Source organism: Vitis riparia, chromosome 14 (genome assembly GCF_004353265.1).
Source record: "Vitis riparia cultivar Riparia Gloire de Montpellier isolate 1030 chromosome 14, EGFV_Vit.rip_1.0, whole genome shotgun sequence".
Classification (NCBI taxonomy): domain Eukaryota; kingdom Viridiplantae; phylum Streptophyta; class Magnoliopsida; order Vitales; family Vitaceae; genus Vitis; species Vitis riparia.
In genome coordinates this window covers 6797716-6809687 of record NC_048444.1, presented here as the reverse complement: position 1 = coordinate 6809687, position 11972 = coordinate 6797716, and the positions used below count along the sequence as shown (strand labels likewise).

At 32.9% G+C, this 11972-nt stretch overlaps 1 protein-coding gene across 1 annotated transcript; it reads left to right on the top strand.

The window, feature by feature from the left end:
* Positions 1 to 6498: 6498 nt before the first annotated feature.
* Positions 6499 to 9856, top strand: LOC117931420 (receptor-like protein kinase FERONIA). Its single transcript, XM_034852415.1, has one exon. It carries the CDS (start codon positions 6665 to 6667, stop codon positions 9359 to 9361), a length of 2697 nt encoding a protein of 898 aa, XP_034708306.1. The 5' UTR covers positions 6499 to 6664; the 3' UTR covers positions 9362 to 9856.
* The last annotated feature ends 2116 nt before the right edge of the window (positions 9857 to 11972 follow it).

The window sequence follows — 11972 nt, the reverse complement described above, 5'->3', positions numbered from 1 at the left end:
TGAAGTCATTTTAGTTTTCCAATAAGAATAATTGGTTCCTGCAAAAAATGAAGGTATATTGGTAGCAAAACTTTTAATGTGAGAAGAGCTTGATGAATTAGTCATTTCCTTTTAGACAGTTAAATCTTAAATAAGAAGCCTAACTCTAATACCAACTGAGAAAATAAAGGTTAATCTTAATAGAGAAAACACCCAAGAGAAGAGGAGAGGAGAGGAGAGGGGAGGGGGAGGGAGTGTTGAATTGGGTTTTAAAAATCATTTTCAAATACAAAGAGATAAGGTTAGAAGAAGCAAACTCAGATTTTATAATGGTTTGACACCTCTTGCCTAAGTTCACTTTCCTCAAGCTTCTAATTGAGTGAGAGTTCCACTATACTTGAATCTTCAACCAAGCTTTTAATCACCTTTACACTTGGATTCCAGCTCCAATGAGCTCTTACACAATCCCTTCAAGTCTTTACTCACTTGAAACTTTTAACACTAAAATAACAAGTTTGAATATCTCAACCTAGCTCAACAAGGGCTCAAATACAACTTAAATGTAAGGAAGAATCACAAGGGTGTACTAAGGAATATGCAAATGAAGATTTAGTACACTAAGGAAAAAATGAGAACTTTTGAGTCAAGAACAAGTAGGTAGACAAGTAAATGCAGGTGTTCTCTTACTTATAAATGAAGTGAAGTTATCAATTTATAGATTTTTGGCATTAGGAGCCAAAAATGCCAAAAAACAACCTCAACCGGTCAAGCTAGGGGTTGACTAATTAACTAGTCATTAGGTAATAAATGTATGACAGGTGACTGTTAGGCCTCGACTGAACATCGCTTGGTCATTGACCGGGAAGGCATATCCCTCGACCAGAAATGCAAGGCTACTGGAAGAGAGAATATTTTTTGCATCTCTCGATCAGACCTCAACTTGGATAGTGTAACCGGTTGACCGATATCCTAGTCGGTTGAGTCGGTTGGCCAATACCTCGACTGGTTCACCATTTTTGGCTCGAAAACCCATTTTTTTAATCTTTTCTCTTCTAACACTTAGGTAAGGTCTTTAGGTAAATTAATATGCTAGGTTTGAAACAATTTGCTTAAGGTTCATTTAATAAAACTTAGGTTTTGATGGAAATATAACTTTAATGCATAAACCGAGTTTTTAAAAATGCACAAAAAGATATGAAAACCCTAAGTGCACCCATGCATTCATCTTACATATGTTTCCTATGATTAAGGGTTTTCCAAATGTCTTGATCTTGCATCCATTGGGTCATTTGATGAATATCCAAACTAATACCTAGAATTTTTTATAATTCAACCCAATTAACAACTTAACCATGATTTGCTATCATCAAAATATGATTAGGAGAACCTTTGGACTAACAACTTTCATGAAAAATATAAGAACTCAACTTAATGACCTATTATTCATCGTACACAAACTCCCTATGAATTTGTGTCACATTCTAACAAGATGAATTCTATCAAACTCTTAATATTGCCTCTACAATTATTTAGCCTCATATTATCTTATTATGTGATCGACTAACACACATTCTAGCTCAAAAGAACTTATGTCAAATTCCAATTAAGGAATTACTATAATAATAGATTTTTTTGATCACATGTGCTTAGAATCACTCTAGAGGGCACATTGTTCCAAACCCATGAGATATTATGGTGGTTCTATCAAGAATACCTTTTGCCTTCATCAACAATGACTCAATGCATAAGGAATATATGACTACCCTATGGTCTCACTCATGGGTCAAAGTTACTATAGAGCTTAGTACAAGCTCAATATCATATTAATGTTGAGAGACCATACATTATAGTAGTTTGATGAGATCATGACTATCCATAAATCTTGTCAATGTGTAACCATAAACACTCAAGGATGAAAATATTGATTTTAGCGAATATATCGATAATTCAATTTTATGGATATATCAAGAAATATCAATTGGGCGAAAATTGATCAAAACCCATGAAAATGTTAGGAAAAAAAATTCTAAAAATGATATAATAATTAATAATAGATATTTTAATTTTTTTAATTAAAGAAAACAATATTGTATGATATAATTTATCATTATGATAATAATATCATGTGTGTCAATAAAAAAAATATGAATTTTATAAGTGTACATTTATTATTAATTAAGTTACATAAAATATTATTCAATAATAGTATTGCAACATTTGATTATAATGTCTAATTTTAAAATATATTTAATATTAAAATTATGATTCATTTAATTCGATTGTATTTAATGATACCAAATAAATGATGATATATGCACAATTTTTTAATATTTAATTAATATATTAATGATATAAAAAATACCTATGAAGAAAATTATCATGATAATTTTTATATTTTTGGTAATCAATTAAATGAAAATCTTTTATTTAATTATAAAATAATTATAATTAATTTGTTCATTAAAATATTCTTTAAACATTTTGTTATATATATACATATAAACTTGCCCCAATGGTCGCGGTTCATTGTGAACCTTTTATATGGGGTTCAAACCCTCCATCTAGAGAAAGCAATGAGCCATTATTGAGCATTGATCACTTTTGACTAAGCATTGACCTTATCGAAAAATCACCCGTATGCCTGACATGTTGCTTCAGTCAATATTTTGCCATTTTTTTAATCCATATAATCAAGATCAATCACTCCTCAATGAGATGCACTACAACTTCAAATGCAATGCCTAAGTTCACGAGTCAAATGTGAACTAATCATCTACTTGAAAGGAACTATGACTTGAATATTTCGTGTGATTAAAAAATGCATCTAGTCATATATAAAGCAAAATATATCAAGCCAGAATGCCAAGAAAATATAATGCGTACATATGATAGGATTGAAAAACTGGAATCCTATTATAAATATTAATAAATCCGTTTATTGTAATATTGTCAGCTTTTAAGGGCTTATTTAAGGGATTTATTGTAAAAAATATGTCCTTAATAATATTAATGTTAAACTAATATTTATACTAAAATTTTCATCGCTTGTTTTAATGTAAAAGAGAATTCTAGATATAAATATATTTTTTAATAGGTTTGTACCAAATACAAAATTTAAAAATATAACTTTAATGAATAAATAATTTTAATTATCTTATATTTAAATTCCTTTTCACTAATTATTAATGAGTCATTCTTTATATCTCTTTACATTAATTAAATATAAGAAAAATATAAATTTGAGAATAAAATATAAGTTAAAAAAATCATGCATATAACATTGCTTTTATATATATATATATATATATATATATATATATATCTTTGAATACATCTAAATTAGTTAGATTTTTATAAATGTATTTTCAAGTTTTATATATTATTATTGATGATAAATTATATTATGCCTATATTTCAAAAGATAAAGAACTTGAATATGTAATATTTTTTGTTTTATTTTATTTTATTTTTACATTTTTATGAGTTTTGATTAATTTTTATTTCATCAAATTTTTTTTTTTTTAAATTTTGTTGATATTTTTGTAAAACCCAACTATAGAAATGAATATTTTTATCCTTGGTTGTATTTGAACTAAGGTGGAGAATTTTGGAATTGCTAAGGAGGGAAGGATACACAAGAGGATTGAAAAAGAATATAGGTTAAAGGTGGAACCAATGGTTCTCTCATCGGATTGTGATACATGGAGCATGTCCTTCACTATATGGAATAAGTGTAGTTTTTCCCATGTACTTATTAGATCTTGGAGGGTGAAACAATAAATAAAGTAGTTAAACTATTTGAATCTTCGGGGCATGAAGGGGATTGTAGCGTATGAGAGGACCAATAAAAGTATATGGTAAAACACGGGATGTTTCAAGGCTCAAATTTTTGTGCTTTTTGTAATATGGTGAAATGATTTCTCTAATTCATAGATATAAATATAGTAATTGGCCTAAGCATATTAAATATTCATGTAACATTTCATCATATTAAATGCAGTAATAGATCAAATTTTTAGGCTGTGTTTGGTTCCTTGAAATTTGATGGAAAATATGTTAGAAAAAATAGTGACAAAAATTAAAAGGAAAGAAAAAGTACAAAAAATAAAAAAATACATTTAAAATCAATAAATTAGTTTTATATGCCACTTCAAACCCATTTCACATATTTAACTCCTCTATATAAAAATTGAATAATTTAAAATATGTAAATTCCTTGTTAATTTTAATTATTTTTTACTTTCTCTCATATTTTTCATAGTAAAATCAAATAGGAAAAAATATATATATTTTCTTAACATTTTTTCCTTTTTTATTACTTTCTCGGAACCAAAGATAACCTTACTTTCCACCTTTTTCCAAGAATGGATTAAGAAAAAAAAAAATAAACAACAAAAAAGTGAATGCTTTATTAAGAACCAAAGTGCTACCATCCCTCCAACCCATTCAATCTTTGGATGAGAAGGTAAGGTTTGCATACTTATTTTTATGTTAAACATTTGAGAGTAAGGGTTATGTTTAGTTTTTAGAAAATTTAAGAAAAAAAAAATAGAGCGAAAAAATGCAAGGAAAGAAAAAAAAATGAAAAAATAAAAAATAAAAATCAATAAATTAATTTTAGATATTTTTCAAACTAATTTAAGTTATTTTTCTTCATTGTATAAAAATTGAATAATTTTAAAACATATAAATTTTAAATTAATTTTAATTATATTTAATTATTTTTTAAAATTCATTTTTTTAAATATTTTTTTTTCTTTAACACTTTCAGAAACCAAATATAACCTAATGATTAAGTACCTGAAGCCTTTTCTTTTTTTCCTGATAAATAATAGCCTAGCCTTTCAAGTAGGTACTTATTGTTAATTGCTAACTAAACCTTTCTAACTAGGAAATATTTTATTAATATTATTCGTTTGATGATTGATTGCAAGTGCGCTCATTATCTTCCTTGATTCCTCCATATCAATACTAGTTTTTATTTTATGAATGTCATTCAACCTGGCTCTTAGCAGTCTAACCCCATATAAGTTTGCTTATATATGTATTTTGATATTTGAACTCGAGGTTTTGTACTATATAGTTTTGGGTCCCATTAGTATAAAGTATGACAACCTATTGGAATATGTGTAATTAAATTAATATGTTTTGATGTAACTCGAATGACTCGGAATTCTTTATCCAATACAACAATGACATTTAAATATGTAACAGTAAGGTTTCTAGGGTACGTATGTTAGCAGGTCCGTGGAAGCTGAGGGATGGTCGGAATAAATGTGCAAACGACTTGGACTTTTATTAGTCGTCTACTCTATTCCTACCCACTATTCGTTTGTCTTCATTCAATGTCTCTACCAATAAGAAAATAGTGCATGAGGACGAAGAAAAAAAAAACTTATTATTTGTTTTATTATAATTTTTTAATATTTTTTATTTTTTATTATATTTTTATGAGTTTTAATTAAGTAATTATTTTTTTGGACATTTCCTTTTTTTTTATTTATTTTATGTTTTTGTAAAATTCAATCATTGACATTTCTATGTTAATTTTGCCTTGTTATGAGAAATAGATGATGGGATTTATTTGAAAATATGATTAGTTTTATGAAACAGTTGATTTAAAAGATATTTTTAAAATGAGAGGTTTAGGATGTATTTGAGAACGCTTTTAAAAACAATTACATCTCTTTGCCACTGCACGGCTCTCACACTCTGAATTCACATACAGATTTCCTGTCTTAGCCGGTACGAAATTCAAATGTTTTTTCCTCTAAAAACGAGGGCCTAAAATTGAGATGAGATAGAACATGAAGGCTAGTTAACAATGAAGTCTTCAATAAAAAAAAGTAAGAAAACTCAAGAACTCCTAATAGACATAGCATGATGAATAAGATCCAAAAAGCATGCTTAAAAAGGAAAAAATTATCAATCAAATAAAATATACTAATAAATTCTTCTAGGATATACTTGGTTTCTGGGAAATATTAAAGAGGAAAAAAAAAGTTAAAAGTTATTTAATTATGATATGAAAAATATAAATAAAAAAATCAAATATAATAAAATTAGTGAGAAATTTATATATTTTTAATTATTTAATTTTTATATTAAAAAATTAAAATAAATAAAATAAATTTAAAGTAATATATAAAAATAATTTATCATTCTTAAATTTATTTATTTATTTAATTTTATTTTACTTTTTTTTAGTGTAATTTTATTGTATTTGGTGGGGATGCATGAAAAGATAATCAGATGCTGTAGGGCCTCCGAGTTTATGATCAATGCAGTACTGCACCTCCACCGCGCACTAGCCAATGTGGACTGTTTCCACTCTTAATTACCCAAATGAGACGTTTGGATCTGATTGGGAAAATTCAACGACTTCGGGGGTTCTACTTCTAGTTCTACAAGCCACTCGCCGACCCACGGCTTTTATAAGTCGTGTCTAAGTCTTCCATTGGCGCATTGATTACTCAATACCCATTTGTCATTATCTCTATGTCCCTCTCTGCTTGAGTTCTTCTCACCCAGTATTTTTACGTAGGAAATGCCCGGTGCTAATATAAAAGCATAGTCCTTCCCTGCTTCTGTGTGATAAAAGCAGCTTCTCCTCTCCAAGATTTAACTTCCTCTCTTCTTCCCTAATATCTCTCCATTGCAAAAATTGGGGGCTTCATCTGCCACCATGAGGAATACTGGCCACAGATGCCTCTGTTTAATCATTCCATCCATTCTCACCCCTGTCTATCTCTTTATCTTCCTCCACTACCTCACCATCCCCATCCCCATCGCCGGTTACACCCCTACAGAAAACTTCGCCATCAATTGTGGCTCCTCCGAAAACTGGCAAGGATTGGGCAGGAACTGGACGGGCGACGTCGGTTCCAAATTCTCCCCCTTGGAAAAGGGCAAGCTATCAACAACATCTCAAGCAGATAAACCGCCCTCTTCATTGGGTCCCTATTCCACAGCGCGGCTATCTCGCTATGAGTTCACATACTCATTTCCCCTCACAGCCGGCCAGAAATTCATTCGCTTGCACTTTTATCCATCTTCATACGGGCAGTTCGACGGATCTAAAGCTTTTTTCTCGGTCAAAACCGGTGGTGGCTACACTCTTCTTAGCAACTTCAGTGCTGCCCTTGCTGCTGAAGATCTTCGTAAGGAAACGATAGTGAGAGAATTCTGTATCTACTTCAATGAAGAAGGTGAGAAGCTGAATATAACATTCATTCCCACTGCGGCTGCAGATGCATACGCTTTTATTAACGGAATTGAAATAGTCTCCATGCCCGACGATCTCTACTACAGTTCTTCACAAGATGGAGGGTTTCAGTTTATCGGTCAACAGAATTCATTTCGCATTGAAACAGATTATGCTCTGGAAATGGTATACCGACTAAACGTAGGCGGGCAATATGTTTCGGCCAAGGATGACACCGGCATGTTCCGTACTTGGGATATGGACGATGACTACTGTATGAAACTAGCATTTGTACCCGCCAACACCAGCATTAATCTGAAATTCACCCAAATACCAAATTACACGGCACCTCTTGATGTCTACCAGACCGCCCGGACCATGGGAAACAACAAAACTGAGAACATGGGATATAATCTTACTTGGGTTTTGCCTGTGGACGCTGGTTTTAGTTACCTGCTTAGATTACATTTTTGCGAGTTCCAACCAGAGATCCAGCAGCAGCAGGACAGGGAGTTCACGATTTTCATAGCTAACCAGACGGCGGAGAATCATGCAGACGTGATCACATGGAGCGGCGGAAACGGAGTTCCCATATACAGAGATTATGGGGTAATGATGCCAAGCCAGGGAAGTAACAAAAAACAAAACCTCTACATACAACTGCATCCTAACCCGGATTATGAAACCGCTTACAATGATGCAATCCTCAACGGAATCGAGCTGTTCAAACTCAGCAATTCTGAAAACAGCTTCGCCGGGCCCAATTCAGACCCACTGGAGGCTCCTGCCCCATCACCGCCTGCGCAGTCTACCTCGCCCAAGGGTAACAAAACAAAGCTTATCGCGATTTCCGGTAGTGTGGTTGCAGGCCTAATCGCGCTCTCTGTTATAGCTCTCTTTATTGTCTGGCGAGGAAGGAGAGTGAGAGATTCAGAACCCAGCGATGGAGGATCATGGTGGGGCCAATTTTCTTATAACTCGGTGAAGTCCACGAAGACCAGCCGCTCATCTCTGCCCTCCGATCTGTGCCGTCACTTCACTCTGCAAGAAGTCAAGGTGGCCACTAACAATTTCGACAAAGTCTTCATCATCGGCGTCGGAGGCTTTGGGAACGTGTACAAAGGGTATATCAACGGCGGAACAACACCGGTGGCAATCAAACGGTTGAATCCAGAGTCACAGCAGGGGGCCCAGGAATTCCAGACTGAGATCGAGATGCTTTCCCAGCTCCGCCACCTTCATCTGGTATCTCTAATCGGCTACTGCAACGACGATCGCGAGATGATCCTCGTGTACGATTACATGGTCCACGGCACTCTCCGCGATCATCTCTACAAAACAGATAATCCTCCATTGTCGTGGAAGCAGAGGCTCGAGATTTGCATTGGCGCAGCTCGAGGGTTGCACTATCTTCATACAGGTGTGAAGCACACGATCATTCACCGGGATGTGAAGACAACCAACATCCTGTTGGATGAGAAATGGGTGGCCAAAGTTTCGGATTTCGGATTGTCAAAGATGGGCCCTACCAGCATGTCGAACGCCCACGTCAGCACAGTGGTGAAGGGTAGTTTCGGGTATTTGGACCCAGAGTATTACCGGCGGCAACAGCTAACGGAGAAATCCGACGTGTACTCATTCGGTGTGGTTCTGTTTGAAGTACTGTGCGCGAGGCCACCCCTGAATCAGATGGTGGAGAAAGAGCGGGTGAGTCTAGCACAGTGGGCCCCGGCCTGCTATCGAGATGGGAAGCTCGAACAGATCGTTGATCCTTTTTTAAAGGGTAAGATAGCGCCGGACTGTCTGCAGAAGTTTGGGGAGATCGCAGTGAGTTGTTTGCAGGATCAGGGGATCGAACGGCCATCCATGAGCGATGTGGTGTGGGGCCTTCAATTTGCAATGCAGCTACAGGAGAGCGCGGAGCAGGAGATGGAGCAGAGTGGGTCATGGAGAAAAGTGAAGGACGAGGAAGCCCCACTGAAGGCCTCCATTACTGATGATAGTGACGATTTGTACGTGTTAACTAGTAATAGTAATAGTGGAGGCACGTGGGATTCGAAGAGCAGTTGGGTAATGATACCATGTAGCGGAGAAGAAAAAAGTTCAACCAGTTGTGCATCTGATGCGCTGATGTCAGGTGCCGTGTTCTCTGAGATCCTGAACCCAAAGGGGCGATGAGATGCATCCGTCTCCACATCTCCATCGCCCTTTATCATGATGCGGCCTCTCCAATTTTTAATTAGCATAAAGTAAGTTTTATGAAATTTAGACTGTACTGGGTTGTTGAAAATTGTAATTTTCTTTTTCAATAGCATATGAAAAGGGTCCAAATGACGAAAATTCAAATCAAACATGGCCTACTATATAGGACAAGACATCTTTTTAAATGTTGACGAAGAGGAAGCCGAGAGAGACTAGTCGCCGAATAATGAGACTGGTGGGACGTCACTTTCACGTCGAAGCTTGTGGAAGGAAACAAAAAAAGGCATACACTTTTTGTGTAGGTGGGAGATAAGCTATTTCTTAAAGGAAGGTTGGGATGGAGTTTACAGGTGAAAAGGTTCAGGTGCTCAGATTTTGAATGGGGCATAAGAGATATAATCTGACCATTTCTCTTTTATTCTTTTTGCCTTTTTTCCTTTTACTTTTTAACTTAAGTTTACACTGCTACTAGTCTTCTTTTTTTCGCTTATGCGATGAAATTTGGAGGTTTATTTATTTATTTATTATTTATTAAAAAGAGATTACGAAATATAATATCTATAAATTTGATTGAAAAATTTGGTATGATAATTTTTAAAACTTAACTTTATAATATTTTTTCTAAGAAAATTTAACATTCAAATGATTGACTTTATATTACAAATACATTTTTTAGTTAAACAATTTGTTATTCTACTTGTTTTCTCATAAATATAATGATAATTATAAATATTTATATACTAAGATAACTTTCAAATATCATCAATTAATAATATAATAGAATTAGAAATATTACTTTTACTATTATAACAATCTATTACTATTTTTGAGTTACTTCAATCTCTAGGCTTAAAAACCCATAGTTCTTAGTAGCTAACATGTTATCTCTTAAAGTCACATATTTTAAAATAATTATTGAAACATTGCATATATGCCTAATTACAACCATTTTTATGATTCCATTAGGGTCTCTAATAACTCATCCTAATGCACTTTTAATTTCTATCTTTAAACCATTAAAATTTAATTTTAATATTCCATTAATTGGACGAATCCATTGAATCCATTTTTAAATCATTTGAGGGATGTTGCATCATTCATTTTAAAGATAGGAGAAAATCACATAATCTTGGAGATTTTGGAAGCTTAAGGTAGCTTTCTCAACAATGAGAAAGGGGTTGGGTTGGATCTTCCTAAACACTACCTGATTTCTATGAATCCATACATTGCACAAACTAATGACAATTTTTTTTTGTAGGATAATTGAAAATTTTGCAATTAATTTTATGGTTTTTATGCACTATTTCAAGCCAAGCTAGAAAGTCACCTTCATACAAAAGAGGTGTCGAACAATTATACTTAATGTGATCATAAATTCCTTAAACAAAAAGACAAAATTTAAAATTATGGTTAATATTTTCAATATTTTGATGGCATACGTGATATCCCACATTGAATAGGGGAAAAAGTTTCTGATGCTATATAAGTATGGATTCCTCCTAACTTTGTTGACACATTTTAAATCTGTGAGAACCTTCTTTGAGCTTAAAGTAGATAATATATATACGATTGGGTGCGAGTCGTTACAAATGATATTAAAGTTGATCATTGACCCTGGTGTGGGGGTATGTTTAGCCTTATAGGGGATGTTTGTCTGTTTGACCTCGCAATCCAATGAGACACAATGATGATGTTGTGTCTGTATGAGGGGTGTTGGATAGGGGAGAAAGTTCTTAATGTTATATAAGTATGAACTTCTCTTAATCTTGTAGATGCATTTTAAAACTATGAGGGCCTAGAGCGGATAATATCTATACGGTTGGGTGCGAGTTGTTAAAAAAAAAAATTGTCAATGAAGGAGAATAAATTCAAAGGTTAATAAAGAAAATACTAATATAGTTTCATGGATCAAACATTTTCAATTATGATTGCAAATAAGAGATAAAATGTATAATTTTTTTTTTTCATAAAAACTTTTGAGTTCAAATATGTTAATACTATCAAAACTTTTCAACAAAACATTCTCATATCCATTTCAAAACAGTTTCAGATTAAATTCAAATCAAACACATTCAAAATATTTTTACTTTGGTTGTTGAATAACAAATGACACCCAGTTAGGTGGGACTTTACAAATGAGTGGCTAACCTCAAATTTGTTCTTTTTAAGATAAACGAAACCAAAGGTCAACAATTATAACACATTGATTGAGGCAAAAAATGTCAATAATTATAACCCATTGACTAAGACAAAATAAATCAGAGTCAAACACTTTATTTCATTAATTTAAACTTAGAAAACAAAACATCATATTTCCACAATTTTCATTTTTTATAAATAAAGAAAATGCTCAAACATATTTTTCATGCAAAATATATATTTGATCCATGCATAGAAATTTCATAATTCAAAGAAATACTCTTTTACAAAATTTGTATTAATTTCTCTTACCTCAAAGAAGTAATAAAAAACCTTAGAAAATTAATTGTAAAGAATCCACTCCTCATCTAACATAAGTATAGACTCCTCTCAACCATGTAAACGCGTTTTAAAGTCATGAGGGCCCCTTTGAGCTTAAAGTGAACAA

Excerpts from the sequence above, each read along its gene's own strand:
- LOC117931420 (XM_034852415.1), top strand. The coding sequence starts at position 6,665 with ATGAGGAATACTGGCCACAGATGCCTCTGTTTAATCATTCCATCCATT.